The sequence below is a fragment of the Vanessa tameamea genome, chromosome 6 (assembly GCF_037043105.1).
Source record: "Vanessa tameamea isolate UH-Manoa-2023 chromosome 6, ilVanTame1 primary haplotype, whole genome shotgun sequence".
In the NCBI taxonomy this organism is placed as follows: Eukaryota; Metazoa; Arthropoda; class Insecta; order Lepidoptera; family Nymphalidae; genus Vanessa; species Vanessa tameamea.
The window spans coordinates 7243982-7268323 of NC_087314.1; the positions used below are offsets into that span (position 1 = coordinate 7243982).

The following is a 24342-nucleotide window of genomic DNA, read 5'->3' on the forward strand; positions in this document are numbered from 1 at the left end:
TTAAGATGTAAAACTAGTAAAGTAACAATATAAATATTTTTTATTAACCATATAAAATTTTACTTTTTATAAATACAAGATTCTGATAAAAAGATTATACAATAACTATTTTTAATTAATATTTGTATATATTTAAGGAATGTTTATAATTCTTATGTAATTAAATATTGAAATTCCAATAAAATGAAAGTAATGATTACTTTTATGCTCAGTGTAAGCATTATTTATTTTTATAATTTAAAATGTGCTTGAGGCAACACTACAGATATTTAAAAAAAAATATATTTGTAAAAAAGTGACACACACGCCATAATGTAAATTGCTTCTAGATTTGGCGTTTGAGTTAAAAATTTTGCATTTTGATGCTAAAAGTTACTCCTTTCTGTATATATATGGCATTTAAAATGTCCTTAGTAAATATTGGTAAGGAGTGGTTTTAAAATTTTTGATTTATCTACTGAAAACCATCATGTTAGAGAGAATTTAGGTTCGACTAAAGGGATCGAAGCCATTTCGTTTCGTTCCTCTAAACGATTTCAGATCTATTTTTTTCGTGTTATTTCAACGTATGAAATAGATAGAAAAATGCTGTATAGTTTGTGAAATATTTAGTGATTGTGAAGTGATTGTTAATGTCGTCGCCATAGTTGAGGCAATCGCTTTATCCACGAAGTCACTGCTGTTGTTGTACGTATTTCTCAGGGTGTACAAGATGTATGAAATAGCTGTCAACGAATCAGTTGATCGTCAAAACTTTTAACTTTACTATTATGTAGGTAACGAACATACACATTTAGTTTTACATGGATAATTAATTTTGCTTTAATAAACACATTTTGTAAATACGATTTGTCAGAAATAAATAACAATTGATCGTTTTATTTAAAAGCATTCGATTAAATATTTTAAATAAATATGTTCAATTAAAATTGTGTTAAACAAAATTGTTAAATTGAAAAACATTTCAGGTAATGAATTATGTATAAAGTTAATAGCTTTACAAAGCAAATAAAAAGAAAATAAATGTTAAATAATTAATTGGTTATATGTTTTGTATTAGGCTAATTCCTTGCAATGGCTCAATACTACCAAATAGTTGGGCAAGGACATTCATTGACACTTGAAGATTTGCAAAGATATTGCCCAAATTTAATATGTTCCGATGGAATAATAGTAAATCAAGATGATCAACAATATCCGCAACAACAGGTTCGTTTTTTCGACTTAATATCTTTAAAAAAAGGGGAAATTTTGTCATTTTTCAACAGCCACAACTGTATATGAAACAATATTTGTTTTTATTTTAGGTGGTAGTACAACAAACAGATCAACCTAATGATATAATTGTCAGTGATTCTGTACAACCGCAATTACTTGTTGGAGATGGGTTACAATATCAGCAACAATACATTATCCGCCATGATCCACCATCTCAAGCTCCACGTACAGACTTCCAACAACAACAACAGCAGCAGCAGCAACAACAACAACAGCAGCAACAACAGCAACATCAACAACAAGCTTTACATAGACATCAGGTAACATTTAAAAGCTTAAATTCATTAATTGTAGTTTTGTAGTTTCAGAAACAATTAATTATTGTAATGTCATACAAGACTGGTAATTATCATGACATTAAAATAGATACTTGTATGATAAAAATCATACTTCTACAGGTCAACATTAAACCACCACATATGCATTATTTTTATAAACACTTTATTTGTAGGTTTACTACACATCTGATTTACCTATGGATGCACAGGTTGTCTTGCAACAGGCTCAACAGATCATTGATGCATCACAGCGGCCCCAACATGTATGTCTGTTAATTAGATAAATGTTTAGCATTGATATTAACTTCTAATATCACATGTGCACGTGAGGCTATACTAAATCTCTCTAGATATTTTTATTAAAAGAACAAAGCATGAAAATACATTAGTTTATAAATTTTCATAATCTTTTACATGGTTATCTATAATTGGTTTTATTTATATCTAATAAAAAGTTTGTTTTTTTTCATTTTTGCAATTCCATATAAATTATTTACCAAAAAGTATTTTAATGGTCCATTGAGCTGAAGGACGGAATTGTTACCAATAACATTAAGTCATAGAATATATTGTTTTTGCTATAGCAAAGATTTTTATATCTATGACAAACTAAACTCTCATTCAAATTTTTTTTGTAATAGACATACATTATTTTTTTATGTTAACAAGCAATTAAAAGATATAATACCAATGGATAATTATGTTATTTCACTCAATTACTTTCAATTATGATCAGTATTTGTGTATCCTTACATGTTAAAGTGAGATTTGTGCAGTTTTTTTTTCTAACATTCATCTATATCTATGGTCTTCAGTTGCTCATATTTTGCAAGTATGATCCATAATTATATATTTTTGTATATCTTTCTCGGGCCTCAAAAGGACATGTGTATTAAGATTATACATTTCTGTTTTTCTTCATTCCTCATAATAAATATGTCATTTATTCTTCTATTCTATTCCAAGATGGAGTAATAAAAAACAAACCTTACATTTTCGTATTCCATGTGATTCACTTATAGCTCTGCTATATAGTGTCAGTCTTCATTTTCGGCCAATGATATTGTATTTAATCAATGGTGAAGTTGTTTACTTGTCTTTATTTCACATGTGGTTGGAATAGGCTTTACATGACATATCTTCTACGATAATAATCTTTCACCTCTCATAACATTTATTAATAAACAAGTTATTAACATTGATTTAAGCACATTGCACATGTTATCTAAATTTTATTGGTTGTAATTATTTCAGAATATAGATTCTACCATTCTTTTCTTAAGTAAAATTATAATTCACATACAAGTAAATTTATATTTTGACTGGAAATTAACAAATACTATCTCCATGCTTTTTAATCTTCTATATAATCATGTATTAAGTGTTATGCCTTATTTATTATCGTTTTTTTAACATAAGATTTATGAATTGGCAATGTAATTAACTCATACATAACACATATACTAAAAACTTTATTTCACACATAGTTTTCATGGAAATTTGAATGAAATAAAAAGATATATTGAGATTTAAATGAATAAATCTAAAATAAACACCATATTTCTCATGAAGTTGTATATTAATCAGCTGAAAACTGTTGCTTCTATGTGAGTTAGAGGTAAATAAATAGAGACTTAAGAATAGTTTCAAATACACCCACAACAATTTACACTCAAATGAGTGAAATAGAAGCTGAAAATACATTTCAATACAATTATATTTTGCAATTTATTAATTTCAATTGTGACTATTGACAATATATTTTCAACAAAGTCATTATTTAAACGTAACTTTTGTATTGTAGAGTTGTTATTACTAAAATGTATGCTGAATATTGTATTTTAATAAGATTATTGTTTTTTACTTGATAGCTTTATTTATATACCCCATACATTAAGAACTATTTCTTAACAATATTTTAGGTATTTTTTGCTTTAGAATATTTGACTAACAAAGTGATATTTTTAAAAATAGTATAGTAAAAACTTAAAAAAAGTCATTGCTTTAGTGAAATTTTTGTTAAAAATGTGTACAAATTATATTTTTTGTAATATAATTTACAAGACTATCTAAATGGAATTGGGTATATATATATTTCATTTTTTTTTGTTATAAATTTGACTACTTCAAATAATAATTTAGTATAGTGTAATTTAATTTTAGAGAAATCTGTACATATTATCACCTTAATTCTTAAGCATGATTTAAATTATAAGAACATCTTCATTCATTTTGATTTTTATTGTATAAACTTCTGACTTTCACATATATTTTGTATAAATGACTTCCTAGTTCACCTATATAAGGTTGCAGAGGTCAAATGCCAATTCCTTTGTATAACAATTGTAACCTGGCTTAGGTTTGGGTTTGTTGTAAACAAACATGTTTAAATTGTTTATTACTATATAATGAGTAAAATGTGGAAGATAGTTTCTATATATAACATATTTATTAAACTAGACATACTATTAAATAATTTAACCATCAGTTAAAGTTAAATAATCTATTTGTTGTGATGATATAATATTTGATACTTATTTTTAGGTAAATTTAGCCATTTTTTTTCTACTTATGATTTTGCCCATGTAAAATAAAATGTTTTGTTACTCAACTCTTAAGTATTTTATTATAATTCTAAAATGTATGTTTTGTTTTGATAGTTGGTGAGTCCTGCGCATGTTTTATCTCAACCCACTGTCATTCATCCTGCGCAACAACCCCCACCACAGCCACCACCTCCACAGCCACCAGCCCAACATGGACCGCCACAAACTGTTAGTTATATCATTAGGTTTCCATACAATACTTCTCAACTGTATTTATAACTTACATTATTACATATAATTCTTAATGTTGGCTTATATTAATATCAATATAATTATATAAAACAACATCAAACCTAATCAGATTTATATCAATCTTATCATCTATTGTTGTTCTTTAATTTATTTTTCATTTTAGTATGCAACTAATACATGTTACAAATGTATCTATTATTATGTTTCTATGTAATATAAAGCTCAACAGATGTTTGTTTTTCCGAACATGCTAGTCACAGGTGCTAAGATCCTGTTCTGTTTGAAAAATATTTTTGTGTTACAATTTATTAACAATTAGTGGGTCGCCCGCGAAACTTCGCGTTTATTAAAAAGATTTTTTAGGAATTTCGAATCCTATGACAGGTTTTGGTAGAATTAGAGTTTGTTGATAACAATTCATTTTCATTTTTTTCTTATACAGCCGTAGTACCGTTCTCAAACCGGTCAGTACCATTTTTCCTCTCTAAAAATAATTCTTTGTTGAATTGTTAACAATTTAGCAAATTGCAATCAAGAATCCTCTTAATTTTCTGCACATCTACGGCTGGAGTTCTTCAAACTGAGACTATAACCGATTTTTTATATGCAGCCATCATCCTATAATCACTGGGACAAAAATCGGCTTATTCTATTAATATATAAGATGGTTGTATGCTTCCTAAAATCACCTTAGTAATTATAAGAGTGTGACTCCAAATTTAGTTTTTAATATTAAAGCAAGTAAAAGATTTATTTTAACAAAATTAGTTATACGTCATAACACATGTTTATCAGTTTGTCACGGTTTTTGATTCAAGCATTTAAATATTTCAAAAATTGTTTTATTGCTTATATTTCTAAATTTTAATATGTTTTTAGTAAAAAAAAATAGGTTAATGTGTTCATAAACATATTTTTTTTACTTAATTGTTTATATTTAAAAATTTGTTGTATAATATTTTCACAATACAAATATTCTGATGTTTCAGCCCCCACAACAACTCATGCAACATCTACAACAACAGCATCAGCAACAAATCCACCTGCAGCAACTTCAACAACAGCAGCAGCAGCAGCAACTGCAACATCAATTACAACAGCAACAACAACATCAACAGCACTTACAGTCTCAACAGATACAACCACAACAAATTCAACATCAAATTGTGATGCATGCAGCATATGTTAATCAAACTGTAAGATTACTCATATATTTTTTTAACTTTAATTATGTGTTAGATGAAGCCTTAGAGTTTATACTTCTATTACTCGAAAATTTAAAAAGTTATTTTTAGGGTTTATTTTCTGAAGCCAGTTCTGACTTTGTTGCCTTAGCTAATTGTTTGGTTAATAAACTGATCTATAATGTATTTCTTTCTTTAGGGTACTCCAACAAGACCGGCTCAGCCCAGATTGCTTAATCAATCACTTAACACCCCGGCGGGTGTTACGCTAGTACGAACAGCGAACCGAACTGTTCGTCCTCGTCGCCCCGCTATGAGGTCGCCGATGCCCACTCCGCCTCTACAAGTACCGCCACGACTTCTCAATGCTCAACACCAACAGGTAAGTATCACATAGCTATATCAAAAGTTATGTTTGTATATATTTATATATTTCTTTGAGGCATGTACAAAAGCTAAAAAAATTTGAGGAGTAGTATCAAAATATTCTCATTTATACATAAAGTTAGAGTAAGACAGTAGCGAAAAAAAATCATGATTGTTTTTTTCTTTGTTTGTTGTGTTTGTATTTAAAAGTTATAAATGCATCAAATAATTGTTATTAAATAAAATTACGTAATGTTAGGAATATATTGCATACGATTTGCTATGCACTTTATGCACTACAGTCAATTCTTGATGAATAGATATTTAGATATAATATAATAATATTCAAGTTCCGATAACAATTTCACGGATACTCAAATAGCCATTTTTTTGTTACTCTTATTTATATGTTGTGCAATAAAGTATGTTAGTAAATAAATGAATATCAAATTATTCATGATAGAATATCATATCGTTGAATTGACGCGAAATCTTTGGGCGATGTAGAGTCAATTAAAAGTCAAAGCTGTTAATTTTGCTTTACTCCTCCTTTTCTACTATCACATTATATGATAATGTATATTAGCGATATTAGCTTCTTTCCAAAAATGTTTTTTTCGATGATTTTAATATTTCGTAAACTACCTCATAAAAATTTTGCTCTGTGAACAAAGTGAAATAAACATTAATTATGCAAGTAACTCTAAAGCTACGATATTTATATATTTCATTTTATGTGCACGATTAACTGATAGTAACGGTCCTCACGAAACGCTATAATCGCCTAATGATGTCGCTATCGATATCGGTTGTAATCAATCGCATGTACTCGCAGGCCACACTCAACGCCTCGGTGGCGGGCAACGGTCGCGGGCTGGCCGCCAACGGCGTGGTGCCGGGCGCGGTGCGCGGCGCGCGGCCGGCGCGGCCCGGCTCGCCGCGCGTGCTCAACCCGCACGCCGCGCACGCGCAGCACCGCCCGCCCCGACCGCGCACGCCGCTGTTGCAGGTATATAAAGACGTTTCATTTCGTAAATGAGACAAATTTAATTCATTTAATTTACCATATTTGCAGCATATCATTGGAATAAACAATATATTTAGCATTTATTGGATTTGTGAGTTAAAATTTATTTCCGTCAACTTTTGATCGTTGGGTTTTATACAAGTCTAGTTTATAGGGTCGGATATCGGCCACTCCTCGATCATTCTAACTGCAATAAGTATATATCAGAAATTGTATACACTTCTTGTACTCACTGATTCTGTGAGCAAAATCAACCACTTACTCTTAAGTGATTCATTTGTTAATATGCCTTCCTCAACTCAGGGCTATTAGTGAAATGCTTAGCATATCGCAAAGTTTACTATTATATCTCATACTTTTTAATTTTTTTAACAAATATATGCCCATTGTATATTTTTTATGATTTATAGCAGTCGCAGCAGCAACAGCAGCAGCAGCAACAACTCCAACAGCACCAGCTTGCACAACATGTCATCAATCATCCACAGCAAATCCAACAACTTAATCAACTGAAACTCACTACGCAGCAGGTTTCTGTGCCATCCATATTTGTTATTATTGTGATACCATATTTAATGAATTGCTATAGTGTTTAATTCCCAAACTTATATTTTCAGCAACAGATTTTGTTAAACCAACAAAATCAACAGCACGCACAACAACCCGCACGTATAATAACACCCCAAGGTACCATAGTAACCCAAACCTTACAAACCACAATGTCCCAACATCACACCGTACAAACGAATATAAGCAATGGACCTCTACCTCAGCAAAACGCTATAAATTCGACGCCACTTCGTGTTTCCCCTCATCCCCAACAAGTACAACAAGTTAAAAAAGTTGCTGTACAACCAAACAATGCCAGTGATATGGATGATCTGGAAGAAAGTATAACAGCAGCAATAGTTCAGAAAAATCCTGTTACAGAAAATATTAATCCACCACAACAGTTTCAAACCCCATCTCCCTTACGGCAGACACACACTGGAAGGCTAACTCCGGGTCCAATCAGTGCTGGAGTCTCTCAACAACATCAAATTAACTTTAGTACCCAACATGGGTTCCAACCACAACAGTTAGCTTTTGAAAATTCACACATGCAGCAACAACCTCCCCAAGCAATAAACCAATTATTAATGGAGCCTGACAATCCTGAAGAAGAACGACAATTTATAACTTTAACTAATGGTCAAAGAATGTCCGTAGCCGAATATAGACGAATGCACTCATCGCGCGTTTTATCACAACAGCAGCAACAACAACAACAGCAACAGCAATCAAGGTAAGATTTACTATACTGGTCGATTATATCGGCAGTATCCTTGATACATATTACCAATTATAAAGTATTTAAAAAAGTAACAACATTTAACTAGCTATTTTTATTTAGGGAAAGTGGGCGTCAAACCTTAGTAAGAAGTAAAGAACAACAAAGACCAGTTCAAAGAGTGCCCCCGATGCAAACGCAGCAACAACCAAACCAACTTACAGGTTAATATATTTTTTATTAGCTTAACAAAAATATTCATATTATATTCTATTATGTATGATAATATAAGATGTCGGAAGATTTTTTTCGCTTTGGGCGACATGCTGGTTAGAGAACTGTTGTCTCTAAATAATAAGTAATATTATTATTTGTTCATATAAGTCGACACAGCTTTATTACTGCAGAAACACCTAGCAGGATTTAGAAATACAGAGTGTTCATTTTTGTGCATTTTCTTGATGCTAAAAGTAATGCTTTGTACAGAATTTATTTTTCTGCAGCCAAGTAAATAACTCAATCATAAACTTTTTTCATCATTTTTTTTTTGTGATAATTGACATTTGCTAACAGCCTCAAATCTAGGAATAAGCAAGTTTTATTTTCGTATTACATCTATTAATTATTACAGAAGGCAGTGAATCAGGGAGTGGACCCTCAGAACAAACATTTGAGACACAGTCAGCGAAAATGTTAATTTTCTTACAAAATGGGGAACAACGACTTATCACCTTTACATTACCTAAAGAAAGTTGTACGCTTCAAGAGGTTCTAGAACAGGTATTAAATAAATCTATTTCATTATTTTATTAAGGACTAATTTTATAGACAGATTGATTAAATCGAATTAATTGTTTCAGGTCAATGTTCCTTTCACCGAAGATACTAATATACAATGTATGCAAAATACTAGTAGTGAAATAGATTATTTTGTATCAGTAGGTTCCACAACGAGAATTGAAGAGATGTTAGAAAATCATCCAGTATGTATCATTGCTTTTTATTATATTAAGCATATTGTTTTACACGAAAGGAGCACGGTATTTAAATATAATTTGTTACAGATGTTTGTTGGGGACATGAGTAGTAGAAGTTCACCAAATGTGTTATCACAACCTCATAGTAGTGAAATGTCTACGCCTGAAAAAGGACCATGTCCGGAAAATGGTTTGTTTTTAAAATAATTCGTTTTGTATAATTATATGATTTTAACTTTAATGATTGAAAATGGTTTAATATTGTTCGGACTAATTTCATATTGTTGATAAATTCAAAAATGACTATAGGAAGATAACTTAAAATAATTTTATTGTTATCATTATACCCATTGCTTACGACCATCAAACTTGTAATTTAAAGACATTTAATAAAATAGTAACTCTCAAATTTCACAGAAAAACTAATAATAAATTAAAATAAAACTTATATACTATTATTCTTACAAAATATTCAATATTTTGATGTGTCACTATTATAGTCTAATGTTTATTTTTTCAGTAAATAATAGTCCCGAATCTCCCGAGCAGCGGTCGCCTCCTCCACGCTTCGTGAATGGAATGTTGGCAGTTTGCAAATCTTGTGGATACACAGGATTTGATTTTAGCCGCTGTGAAAGGTAACTTTTTAACCATATAATTAAAATTAACAAATTGAAACTCGATTAAAATAAATAATTGGTATGTTTGTTGTTATAGATGTAAAAGAGTATTTACAGAAGAACCTAAAAGTGTACCGATAGCAAGTAAGAAAGTAGAACAAAAGAAAAAGGAACCTGAAAAATCAATATTAGATAAACAAATGTAAGTACCATTTATGTTGTTCCATAATTTAAGTAATATATTACAAAAGCAATTTATACTAACTTGAGATTAAAATTGATCACATAAATTGTCTATAAAACATTATGGAGATTTCCGTTTTCGAAAATGAATAAGTTTAAGAATTATTGGTTTTAATTATGTATTGTATTGATACTCTAAATTTAGACAAAATACTTTTTTATAATATGTATTTATATGCTTTATTATGTTAAATGTTTTTTTTAACTAAAATTTTCGACTTCTTTGTTTTTGAAACAAAATGTATTAAAATGAATTGTTTAAATATAATATAACCTTTTTTTGCAGTGCCTCAGGAGAAAGTATTAAATTAAATTTATTGAAAACATCAGTTAAAACTATTAATAATAAAACTGTAAGTACTAAAAATGTATTAATTTATTATCGTTCGTTAATATTCACGGCATTAAACTGATAAAAATTGTACTGTACAGGTTGCAGATAAAAAACCTTCAAGAGTTCGGAAACCGAGAGGCAAACAACCTGATCCTGAACTAGTCATATTGACATTGAGTTCAGATGAAGAAGATTCAAATAGTTCAATATCAAATAACCAGGTTAGCAAATACTCATTAATTACTTTCTTTTAATTTTAGCCCTATGAAATGTCAATCAAATTAAGCAAACAAATAAAGGGATTCGATTTTAATTGGATTGGTCAATGGTTTTTGAAGCCAGAATAAACGACCAATGAGCCTTAAGTTTTTAATGCAGAGTGCATTTTGTCCTTTCTAAGAAAATAAGAAATCCTCCTTTTTTGTTGTTATTTTTTATAATTATCGCGTGTAAATAAAATATTTATGATATCAACCTGACCGATTTAGGACACGGCATCCAATCTAAAGGTTCAGTCAATTATGCAAAATAAATATTTTTTGCTTGGATTTTTGCGAGTGTGTGTCACTCTCATAACCCGACGAGACGACAAATCCGACACGACCGGAAAGATTTCAGGCGCAGAAACTGGTTGTTCTACATGCCTTCCGAAGTACGAGAGTAGACTTACTTCCAGACTCTGGATTGAGGCTGAGAACCTTTGAAACCGGAACACAACAATACTATGTATTGCTGTTTGGGGGTAGAATAATTGATGAGTGGGTGGTACCTACCAAGACGAGCTTGCACAAATCCCTGCCACCAAGAAACGAGGCAGAACAAATATTTATATGTTAGATACTTATGTTAAAAAAATAATAGCAAGTATATATATTTTCTAAATACTCTAATCAATGCTTTTTTTAATAGCACGAACAGTCAATAAATATGAAGGAACCTTCGTTGAGTGAAATCGAAGGGGGGACTCCGGACAGCGGTATCGGTATCGATAATATGGATGGTAAGTACTAATTTATTTTCACATTCAAAATTATTTATTAAATTTAAATATATTACACTGTTTTCTATATTTTATAAGCAAAGCCTTGACGTTATATTAAGTTATCTCCCATTTTATAGTTTTTTTTTATTTTACTTTTAATTATAGATTTTACTTTTAATCATAGTATTTTTTTTACTAATACATTGTGAAGTTTATTTTTATTTCGGTTTGCTTGATTTTCTAGAAAATCTAACGATTTAATAAAACAACAATTTTCAATTAAATGATTTAAATTTGTTATGAATTAATCAGTCAGAAAGCGGGTCGCTATAGTTACTCTAATAAGTATTTAATAACATTACATAGTAATAGTACGACGTTTCGTTATTATTTTTTTTTAAGTGGCGCCGACGGTCATATAACTTTAAATGAAACGACGATTAATACTCGTTTTATATAAACGAGTAAATAAACATAAGAGGCTGATAAAATTATCAAAAAAATAAATAGTACTTATTTGGATAAGGATTAATGATGTATTGCGATAATCGATTCGTAAATAAATCATTATTTCTCATAAAAAGTAAAGGATAAAAAATGATCATCGTGATCATCGCGGGCATTTTTGTAGACGTTTTTAAAGTAAACAATTATTACACAATATTATAGTAAATATGATCTATCTCGTTGGGTTCTGCCAACATTTGCAATGTAAACTCAAAAAAAATTGTTTATTTACTACATCACAGAAAATTCTAAAATGATCAATGTTTCTCTACTATATTATGAATGTATTAAACATATAAACCTTCCTGTTGAATCGCTCTATCTAATAAAAACTGCATCAAAATCCGTTCCGTAGTTTTAAAGATCTAAGCATACATAGTGATAGACAGACAGCGATAAGTGACTTTGTTTTATACTATGTAGTGATAATTTACTATATAGCGTTACTATACTTGTAGTGGATGTTTCAATAAGAAGATTTTGTATTGCGCCTCATTGGGTACTGTCATGATTAGACATTTGAAAAAAAAAAGTCTGTTCTCTAGTAGACAGTAGGAGATTTAGTAAGATGGAGCGCTAGAATATACAACAACGTTTCTCTCATTGTGAAAAAATATTATCAAATTATACATTAAATATATAAGGCCATAAATATATTCCAAATGAGCCACTGTGAAAAGCTCACGAACAAAGCCTCTATTTATACACTAAATTGAGCAAACTGAGTCTGTTAGTGGGTTGTTACTTTGAGAGTTTAGGAAGTTGGTGTTTCCACAACCATTATTTATCGAATTTTAAAAAAATATTTGAAAATTTATGCCTGTCAAGTTCAATTGACACAATAGTTAAAAGCAGGGGAAGGACCAGGGCGAAGAGCGTTTATTGGTTGGGTTTTGGAACTACAACAATTGGGTGGTGATTTTCCAACGAAAATCATCTTTAGTATTTTTTATTTCAAAATGCAGTTTTTGAATGTGAAATTTTTCGTTACCGTGAAATGTTACTTGACTTTTTGTGCCAAAATTGCAAAATATAGATCTTAACAGGACGGTGCAATATGCCAGACAGCTAGAAAATCTGTTAAGTTACTGCACGAGCCATTTCTTGGTTATACTATTTCTCGTTTTAGAGATCGGTATTTGCCGCATATTTTGCGATTTGACAACCTTTTTGGTGGCGAAGGCTTTGGTGTGCCTTGGGAGTGGCTTATGTCTCATAATGGATTACAGAGTTAAAAAGTTTGTGATTTACAGATAAATAGATGGGAATTAAAATGATCTTCCTTTATTTATATATTAGAAGTGATTTAGAGTCTATGATAGTCAAAGTCAAATCAGGCGATAAATACCTATATATAGCAGGCTTCTTTTCGTTAACGACGTTTACGTCCCTTAACATATATTTGACGCTAGATGAGGCTAGACATTTTGAGAGTTCCCGGGGTACAGAGAACCCCCCTACTCCTGGCGACGCTTACAGCGGAGGGAGAAGGTACGCATAGCGCTAATGCCTTCTCCCCGGTCTTCTTCGTCGGAGCGAATCCACAGAGACATTCTCCTCACGCGCCCGCTCCGCAGCCTCTTTCTGCGACATTACACTATCGCAGAATGGAATGGAATTCCAGCACCTCTCGCTGCCTAGCATGGCGTTTATCACTCTCGGCAGTGAGAGGTCTCCGCCTACAATGGCAGCCAGGGAATGCCGCTAAGGCGATGAGGCTAGACATGGCCGAACTAGAGTTAAATCATAACTAGTAAATCTAGAGTAAGACAACTTACTTAACATCCGCTACGGTGACCAACACTTACTCCGCAGAGCTGGTTTTGGGAATGGCATTGTAAAAATCAGTACTGTGTCAAACTGGGTACTGTACTTTGCTTTGAAAATATACGACATACAACCTGAGGATTGTACATGTATATGCACCGACTGCAACAAGCTCTGTTGATGTAACAGAAGTCATCAACGAAGACATAACAAATGCCATTAACTCCAGTTTGTAGACCAACTATAAAGTTATTATGGGAAATTTCAATGCCAGAATGAAAATACAAAAAGCGCCCAATGGAATACTTAAGTCTTCAAATGCAGAAATGTGGTTAGAGCACGATTATCGGCATTTGTCTAATACCGGTAAACGTGCTCTTTTCTAATGCCGCTAAACGTGCTCTAACCACAAAGGCTCTTTTTGACGAATTATTTAATAATTATTTTTCAAAATAAGAGCAGGTCCTGTCGGAAGAAACTTCGATAACGTTACTTTTTAACTTTAAAAGACAAATACTTAAATAGCTCAGCTCTCAGTGATCAATAGCTTTATAGTTCCTTTTTTTAATCCGATGTGAGGCCAAATTTGCGCCTTCTACAGTTATAGACGTTGGGCCGACGTGAAGTACCGTCTTGCCTTGCTGAGCACACCAAGCATTTTAGGCATCTAAAAAAAATGGCGTTACCTTCCATTTGACAGCGGAATTGAACGAGGTTCTCAACATCAACGTCAAGTATTCCGATGCTAGCTGTGGCGGCAATGGGAATGCTTTCAAATCGTGGACATAGATAAATGGTAATTTTTGTAGCGGTTAACGCGCAAATTTGTGTTTTTTTGCGGAATTGAACTAGATTTAGCCGAGCCCAGTCCGAGACTATGTTTAACAAAGATTCGATTTCAAGCACAAGTTTGTTCCACTTTTCCTCGACTTTTTCCCGATAAATAACAGTAGTATAATTCCAGTACTGTCATCGGCATAGCAGTGAATATTGCTGATTTGCAACAAGTTATTGATATGCAGAAGTAACAGAGTAGGTGATAGTACACAGCCTTGTGAAACACCAGAATTGACGAATTTTAAGTCAAAGTATGCACCGTCGACAACGACATGGGTGCTCCGATCTGCCAAAAAGCTGGTGAAGCCCATAGGAGTAAGGAAGCTTCGAAAGAACTGCTTTGTGTCATACGCGATCGAAAACTTGCGCTCTGTCCAAACTAGCTGCTAAAGTCTCCCCCTTGGGCTTGGGCTTCCGCCCATCTATGTGTCAGGTAAACTAGAAGCTCACTGGTTGAGCGACCTCAAAGGAAACCATACTGGCGGTCGTAAATCTCGGTGCTTATCTAGGAAGTAATCGTAGGGACTAGCAGTTTATAATGGACTTCATATATAATTATAGGAATATAATTAGACGGTTCTGAGCAGTTGCCTTTTTTAAGAATCGGTTGCACCAAAACAGTCTCTCAAGAGTTGAGGACGACGTCTTATGTGCAGGATTGCCTGAAAAGACGCGTTAAACCTGTTGCAAACTCGGCAGCACATGTCCGTAGCACGATCGCGGGGAAGCCATCGAATCCACTCGACTCCAATAAAAGATATCGATATCCAAGAAAAGAAGTGGTTTATGAACCTCCTCAAAAAACACCTCAAATAAAACTATTAAAAAAATACTCCATTTTTTTTAAACTTAATTTTTTACTATAAAACCAAAAAATTAGAAATCTAATAATTGATTAGCGATATTAGAAAATATATTTATTCTTTGATTTAAAAAGTAAGAATTGTTAATTAGCTTATTTCATTAATATACGTTTTGTAGTAATAAAAATAATAATAAATGGTTTTATTACATATTTGTGGGAAAATTCTTCGTATTTTATATACAAATTTAAGATACTTTTATCCTTGCTTATATCTGTTTGTTTATGATATATATATGCCATTTTGTTGGCAGTGCCATAATTGAATTGCTGTAGAAATGTTGGGACTTTAGATCAAAAAAGCGACAGTTAGTTTTGACTATTGATGCAAACTTTCTTAGGTTTTTCAGAACTCTATAGGTAGTCTTCTACCTATAGAGTTACGTAAACGAAAACAGGTAATCAGAAAATATGAGAATGCAAAATCAAGGATTTATGGTGGAATGACTTCCCAATCAAGCTCAATATTTGCTGATTGGCTAAAGTAAAATGTATTTGGTCTGGCGTTATCATTATGAAAAATCACACCCTTTGATAAATTCCGGTCGTTTTGTCTCTATTTCTTGCTTGATTCTCATCATCTGTTGGCATTAGTGATCCGAATTTGCCCAGCTCATAATATTCGATGCCCTTCCAATCTCACAATATACACAGCAATATCTTATAGTAAGTTAATCTAGGTTTCGCTATAGTCTGTTGAGCTTGACAGACCTTTGAATATAATATTATAATTGTAGGCACCTTTCATTACCTGTGATCAGTATTTTCAAAAACGGTTTGGTTTCATTATGTTTCAATAGATAATCGCAAATGAGTCCACTATTCATCAGGTTTCTTTCAGTGAGTTATCGATCTTAGGATTAACTTATTTTGGTAGACAGAAAAACAATAGAATAATGGCGGTAAACCGTTTTTATTTTTTATCTTCCTGTTTTTTATATGTGATCTATTAAATGGCATCAGAAACAGTCGTGTACAAAAATTATAACCATAAAGATTTTACTGCTATTTTAATTTAATCAGACCCGACGTGAAGGTTGTTTTACATACTTAGGTAATAATGGTTAGCAAATTCTGAACAATGACAAAATTGGTGCTACGACGACGACGACATTTTTAATCGAATAAATAGGTTTTATACAATTTATTTAATTACTTACTATTTCAATGTTAAAATGATAACAAACTTTAGTAAGGGTTCAAGAAATATAGATAAATATAGAACAAGGTTCCAGGGCCACCAGACTTTATTTATTTTTAAGTAATAGGCTGATCGAATAGTATCGTAGTATTAGTATATACTTTAAAGTATACACACCAGACAGCTTGGGCCGCCTTCGCCGGCCTGTTTACTGGTACTTGTATGCTAAAGGTACATAAAAAACTGCTCACTTTTCATAAAATCTGATCTCTCATTATTACGTACATTTGACATAATAATATTTAAAAATAGATATTGCCTGAAATTTATCGTCAGGGTAATTTTCGATAGGCGAGGCGCTTCAAATTACGTCAAAAATATTGTTAGTTTACTTATAATATAAATCTTTACTTATATATGATACTCAGGGAACTATTTCAATATTTTTTGTAAGCAAACAGACAAATCCTAGGGCTCAAATCCCCTTATTCCGCTTTAGATACATTCATTATCACACATTTATTATCTTGAACTATTAGTTATCGATTGAGATGGAAAGTAATATGTTATGTTTGAATCGATTTTAGTTTGACTTCAAAATAAATCGAGTACAATTTAACATGGCTCCTGTATTATAAGAAAAAGTAAAGAACAAAATGAAATAATCCACAAAGCTTTAAATATTTTATATCTAGCTGTTGTTGTCGTATAAATTATATTTACAATTTTTATATACGTGTATTAAGGCTTTCATTCGTTATTTCGCTTTATAAATTTTAATCGATTTTTCTTTATTCGATTTTGTATTATCTGTCGGCTGTCATATTGTAGTACGCCATTGTCATTCGCCATTATCGCTCGCTGTCATGGTGAATAAAAAGTGCGGTGCGTTTTGTATTTATAAATGGTTAAAATAATGTCTCAGGGCAACAGCAGCACTATGCAAAAAGGTAGTTACTCTTTACTTTTAAGTGATTTAAAAAATATATATAATTCACAGTAACGTTTAGGCTCCTTTCAAACTTGGGTGTCTGATCAATAAATACACAATGACGACTTTAGTTTTTGCAGTCGGCTTTTCGATATTTCATAATATTATGACACTAGTTTTACCTAAAATCTTATCAAAATACTTCTTACATGATCACAATTTTTCGGGTTTGTTTACAAACCATTAACTCTATTTGTATACTCACATGTGTAATATACGGACGACACATAGCGACGATGTTTATATATTATTAAGCAAGTCCTGTTTTTCGCCGTTTGACTTTTTATTCGAATAATTAAAAGTTGATTTAATTCCAGACACTCGTTAAGCCATAAAACACAATGTATTTATATAATAATACAAATACATTGTATTTATAATTATTTTTTATTAATAACCTAACCTTAAGTACCTGTGTAAAAATTGAATGGTGTCTAAAACAGATTATTTTATATAAAAGTAATAGATTATGAATTTATAGTTTTTAATTGTTAGAACCATATATTAAATATTAATGAAGTAGTACATTTTATTTTAGATGAAAGCAGAGAAGTAAATTTTAACAGCTTGCAAGGTGTTGAGGCTTTTCTTAATTGCCGAACAATTAGAATAGGTTCATACAGATACACACCAAAAGAGAAGGTGAGTCCAGGATAATTTTTCATTATGTTAAAAAAAAAGTGTAATTTTTACCATTTTGACATAGTATCTTCTTTGACATTGGATTAAAAAATATAAATATAGTTCTAACTATAACTTTTTATTTTCAGGTACACATATCAACAAGGGGTATTAAAATTGTTGCACCTTCATTAAAATATGAAGCAAGAGAAATTGCACTTCAAATACCATTCAAAGAAGTTGTTAGAATATTAGTACATTTTGGAAAAGGCCTTCCTGTTATTTTTTTGTACACTATGAACAAATGTGGTGTTTCAATTAGAAAAGCATTAGATATGGTTGAAGAATCAGGTCAGTATATATCTATATTTACAAAAAACACATCTGTATTAATCACAGCCATGATAGTACTATGGATATGTAAACATGTAAAGATTTTAAATCTGGATTTATTATTTATCTGCGCTTGGTGTTAATTGAAAACATTGTAAAAGGAAACTGCTGCAAGAGGCACTTTTGATGAAATGTGTGTTGTACTTATAATATATCCTGCATACAAATGTTTTTTGTTAAATATTCTGTTATATTCAAATAGGTCTTTTCTACAATCCCATGTCAAAAGAAGACCCCTATAAAAGAATAACTTTATTACCGGAAGTAATATCGGATGAAGCAAAAGCTGCATTAAAAGAATTGTTTGGTAAAGTCATGGATGAATTAAATGTACGAGAAGCAAATGAAATTTTAGTAAGAACCTGTCCTAAGGAGAGCAATAATGTCCAAAAAATGGCAACTAGGTCCTTGAGTGCTTCCATACCTTCAGGAACTAAAAGGTAAGAACAGGACAATATTTTATGTAGATTTCATTAAAACAATTTATACCTTGTAGTTATTATTGTTAAATTTAACTTTTAGTTAAACTCATTATAATACCTACATATATTTGAAAACTCTCTAAATCATAAATAAATTATTATCAAATTTTACTGCTACTTTCAGAGAAAATGAAGGACCCTAAAAACTTAGCTTAACAGTATTGATATAGTAAAAAATACTTTATTTTCTCTTTTTTAGTTCCAACCCAGCTGAAATACGCCAAATTCTTATTTATCCACCTGGCAAAGGCGGGATTCCAATAAATACAGAGGATTACATGTGCCTAGCTCAAGATCAATTCTTGAATGATGTTATAATAGATTTTTATTTAAAACATTTAGTACATGATATTTTAACGCATAGTCAGAGAGAAAAGACTCATATTTTTAGTACATTTTTTTATAAAAGGCTTACTACTAAACCAAGCAAACTTAATAAAAGTTCAAACCCTCATGAATGGGATAGCAGTTTGACACCTGCTCAAAAACGACATGCTAGGGTTAAAACTTGGACGAAAAATGTAAACATATTTGAGAAAGATTTTATAGTAGTTCCTATTAATGAAAATTGTCATTGGTTTGTGGCTATCATTTGTTATCCAAGCCTAGATGGATGCAGAAGTATGATTGACAACAGAACAGTGACACCACAAGAAATTAAAAGAAAAGGTGAGATTTATAAATATGTATTCCATCTATACTAATATTATAAATGTAAAAGTATCTGCTGAATCAATTTATATGAAATTTGGTGTGGAGATAATTTGAGTCCTGGGGAACGACATTTTATATTTTATCAAAGGCTTTTTTTATTTTATATATTAATTCTAAAAATTTTCACTGGTAAAAAACTACATTTTCTGAGTGCTATATGATACGAGTGGTATAAATTGTATTTATATCATATAATTATCTTTATTCATAAATTGAATCCTTCAAAGCTGGGGCGGGGGTCGCTAGTAAGTGATAATGAAAATTTCATAACTGCCACATTTATGTTACTTTTATACATAACATTTATAATGTCCATGAAATATTTCATGTATCTAAAACATTATTTTATATGTTTAATATAATATTTAAAACAATTTTATATGGCTTAAAGATATATAAATGTACTGAAGAAGTTATCTTTTTATAGCCTATATATGCATTTCTTGAAACTTTAAATATAAATATGTCTTTGCTATTTCAGAACGCAGATCCTCAATGCAAATAGGAAGCACAACAATCACACCACTAACAAAACAGGAACAGCTTACATTAAGTTGTGATTCTGATAACCTTAGTGAGCGTGATGAGGCAGAAGCTGAGGTAGGTTGTTTATTATTACATTAACTATATCCCATGGTTTTAAACATGCTAAATATGGATTATATATGTTTGTTTAGTACATATGATTGAGTTCGTGCCTACAGTTTGACCAATTAATCAATGTTCATTGTTACTGCTCTGCCTCTATAAGATCATAGTATGAAATTGGCTCAAGTCTGTCTGTTATTTCTGATATTGGATTTTTTTTTAATTTTTATATACAATATTGTCCATTAAACCTCTTATTCTACAATATTGAATTAAACTAACATTGTAAATATCATTTCAGGAAAGTGATTTAGACATGCAGTGTGATTCAGATGAGGAAGAGACTGAGAAAGCCCAAGTTGAAAAAAAGCCTGAAATACAAATACCAGCGATTAGAAAAAATGAACCAATTAAACAGTAAGAAATTGAGTGTTTAACACAAATTTTAATATTCAATGCTTTAGGATAATATATTCTAATATTAATAATATAATATTATTAAATGATCTTTAGTATTGTTTATCATTTTTTGTATACACCACCATAAAAATTACAACCATTTTTATAGTATTGAAAGAGAAAAAAATACAATATTTAATATATTATAAGACATATTTAATTGATTATATTATTACAGTCAAAATTTTAAATGATTATTTAACCTTTATTAAGAATTTTAAAATTAATTTTATTTATCTATTTCAGACCCTGTATACTCATATTTGACTCATTAGCTGGTGCTTCACGATCAAGGGTTGTAGCAACATTACGGGACTATTTAACTTGCGAATTTCAGGCAAAGGTAAAGAGAATATAATTTATAGAATAAGAAGAACATTATTAATTAAAAAACTGCTTTATTATGTACATTATATATCTATTATATAATTTATTTCATACATTACAGATCTCTAAACACAAAGTTTTTAACAAAGATAATATTAAAGGAAGCTGTCCGAAAATTCCACAACAAAATAACTTTACCGATTGTGGATTGTATTTATTACAATATGTTGAACAGTTTTTTAAGGTAATTGAATTTTATTTAGTTTAATGTTCTAATTACTGTATGGAAAACATGTAACCTTAAATTAACCTTCAATTAACTTTTAGGTTCCCATTCTGGATTATACACTGCCAATTAAACAATTAGCCAATTGGTTTGATGAGATTGTAGTGACACGAAAAAGAGAGGAGATTTCAAATTTATTAAAAATTTTAATGCACAAATATAACCCAGATTCGCATTTAAATTTACCAGATATTACATTCCCTACGTTAAATGGTACAGTATAATATATAATATTGATTTAAATTATATATAATTCATGGTACTTAATACACAATTACTTACAGGTAAATTAATTGAAACAGAAGAACAACCAGAAGACAGTAATGATGGTGAAAAAGGAACCACTACCTTAAAAGTTCACAAATGTGATGTAAAAGAATCTGACGGAGCTACAATTACCTTCCTGAAACAAACATCAACTGGTGAAATATTAGTAAAACGCAATTTTGTTGATACTTCAGACACAATACATGTGCGAAAAACTATTCGACTTTCTAGTGATAATGAAAATAGATCTGTGATGCAAATAAAACCAGACTTCGTAAAGAAGAGTGACAATGAAAATCAAATTCTTATACCTATTAAATTGCACACTAGTGATTTGGTTAAAGACATTCAAAACACTTTAATAGTAAATAAAAGTAAGAACTTCAGTGATAAAAAATATGGTGTACATAATCAAAATGTATCCAATGTGAACTGTGTTCGACAAAATGTTAGTGAAAGTGACAGTACTTCATTTCTCAAAATGAGAAGATTGAATAAATTGGAAGATGTGGTGACTGAATCAAACAAAAAATTTAAAAGAAATGAATGTTAAAACTGTTGCCTGTCCATTTATCCAATATATTAAATTATTATTAATTTAATAAAGTGTATAGTTGTTTCAAGGATTTGTAAATATTAGTTAATACTATTACTACATGTATTTAATACTGTATCTGTTTTATAAAGATAATGTAAAGTTTTAAATTTAATGTATTATATAGCTTCCATAAATACAAAACGATAGTAAGTTAATAGCTATGTGATTTTCTTTTGTCACAATTAAAGTTTTCTATTTAGGTATAAGATCCTACATAAATAAAATAAAATCAATCATTAACTGACACTTTTAAATATTGCCTTCATTTTTAACTTAAAGGTATTCATATTAAGTTGACTATAATATTTTTTAACTGTAGCTTAGTAAGTTTAAATAACAGATAGATACTTACAAATTATCAGTAATAATGTCTGTGAGAGGAGATAGACCTAAACATGTCACATACAAAGATAGTTTAGTTAAAGTTTAAAGTAAATGGAAAATAAGCCACAATTTATATATATACTTACAACAGTGAAATTTTTTATTCATTATTTCGAAACATCGTCTATTATTGAAGGAATATCGGTCTTATACCAATATTATATTAGATATAGCAGTAGCATCTATCTAAAGAGAGATCAAGTGCATGTTAATGTTAAACAGTAATTCCCAATATGGTTTATTGGCACAACCAACCCATTTAATCCTAAGAATTGGAGGCGTACAGCTAGTCGTTACTCAAAGAAGATATTTTATGCCATGATTAAATTTAAATTCAATAACATAGATAATGAGTCCCGTTCTCATTAAAAAGGATTTCTTATAAACGCCAAATATTCATGATTCCGTAGCAAAATCGGCAATTCATTACGTTTCTAAAGGATGGCGAATCACGTTTCACCAAGTTCAAGATCAAATTATACTAATTAAAAGGTTTTTGTATAGTGTGGTATCCTTATATGCACATTTCAGTAAAACAACGAAATTCAAGAAATTATAAAAAATCTTTCACGGATACCATGCCATACAAACCGACCCAGCTACTGCTTCATTACGTTAATTTTTTAAATACCCTTTAATAAAAGTTACGAAAGTGATTTATGTAGTACTTATCCCCCAATTTTCTCAGTTATTTTTACCAATAGGCTGACTTGTTCAATAATAATTTAAAAGTGGTAACATTTCGGATTTTCAGTTTACGTACGTATCAACCTTCGTAAGTGCTATGAGACTATTCTAAATTTAGGCTAATTGTGTCTTTTTACAAATTGAATTATTAAAAAATTAAATGAATTTATATAAAGTAAAAAGCTTACTTTATTTCAAAGTTTTTCTTAACATGTTGCCTGTCCAGCCTATTATGGATGCTAGTCCTAATATGATCAACCATTTTTCAGACGATCGATCTTATTTTATAGTCATAGTTTAAAGTTTTGGTATGTTTGTTCCAACAAAATTATTCAAGTTTCTTGAATTACTTAATTAATTAATGCTTGTAATGCACGGCTATAAGACAATTTTGTTTCTAAGGGTATTCTATAAACCTTTTTATTAATATCTACAAATATTTTTCATTAGAACTAGTGGAGTGTTTAATATTTTTTGCCATGAAAACCTTGTGTAACAAGTGTTGAAATAGCAAAAATAAAAGAAAAAGTTTGCTATGTAAAGAACACTTTTTTTGTCCTATTTGGTTGCTCATACGTCCATAAAAAAATAAAGTTCTGTCTTATCTGTTTAAACTTGCATAGGTTAGTGCATTCTTATGAAAATATGTAATTAAAACGGCCCTATCAGTAGTGTCCTGGAGATCTCTCCTTCCCCCAAAGAATATTTTTAAAGACCTCACCGAAGGTCCAATATTTGACCATCCGCGAGCGCGGCAAGCGGGTAAATCCAAATCGGGCAACGGTTTAAATCCCTGCACCTTTAATGCTATGTCTCAGTCTGGTCAAAAATCGTAATACACGGATAATTTAGTGTTCCATATCGATAGACAGTCGATTTTTTATCGATAGTTAAGGTGGTCACGTGTTAATACCATGGATAGGTCCCTATAATACTATCGATAGTATTGCATAAGTCATTAGTTTTAACCAAAAGCTATCGATAGAATTGATGATTTTTGTGCTATCGATAGCCAGTGATTCTTCGATAGTATTACTTCCTCACGATATGTACTTTAGTAGGCCAAGGAACGAC

General features: G+C 30.7%; 1 protein-coding gene across 6 annotated transcripts; it reads left to right on the top strand.

Annotated features, from left to right (window-relative positions):
• The first annotated feature begins 274 nt into the window (after window positions 1-274).
• LOC113393571 (putative mediator of RNA polymerase II transcription subunit 26) lies at window positions 275-22354 on the top strand. Of its 6 annotated transcripts, none has more exons than XM_026630538.2 (29): window positions 275-423; window positions 1061-1209; window positions 1308-1538; window positions 1730-1819; window positions 4217-4330; window positions 5344-5550; window positions 5738-5920; window positions 6740-6913; window positions 7342-7461; window positions 7549-8216; window positions 8325-8425; window positions 8833-8981; window positions 9062-9184; window positions 9266-9368; window positions 9699-9816; window positions 9896-10000; window positions 10328-10394; window positions 10474-10596; window positions 11285-11375; window positions 18001-18104; window positions 18233-18434; window positions 18679-18916; window positions 19158-19627; window positions 20154-20272; window positions 20562-20677; window positions 20966-21062; window positions 21168-21290; window positions 21374-21545; window positions 21617-22354. In XM_026630538.2, exons 2-29 carry the CDS (start codon window positions 1075-1077, stop codon window positions 22150-22152), a joined length of 5079 nt encoding a protein of 1692 aa, XP_026486323.2. In that variant the 5' UTR covers window positions 275-423; window positions 1061-1074; the 3' UTR covers window positions 22153-22354. The 6 variants fall into 6 exon arrangements, with proteins under 6 accessions (XP_026486323.2, XP_026486327.2, XP_064071132.1 ...); XM_026630542.2 differs by having other exon boundaries at window positions 8836-8981; XM_026630539.2 differs by lacking the exon at window positions 275-423 and adding an exon at window positions 443-772.
• Window positions 22355-24342: the final 1988 nt, after the last annotated feature.

Coding starts and splice junctions, on each gene's coding strand:
- LOC113393571 (XM_026630538.2), top strand. CDS start 1,075: ATGGCTCAATACTACCAAATAGTTGGGCAAGGACATTCATTGACACTT. Junction 1,820..4,216: donor CATCACAGCGGCCCCAACAT/GTATGTCTGTTA, acceptor TTGTTTTGATAG/TTGGTGAGTCCTGCGCATGT. Junction 5,551..5,737: donor CAGCATATGTTAATCAAACT/GTAAGATTACTC, acceptor TTCTTTCTTTAG/GGTACTCCAACAAGACCGGC.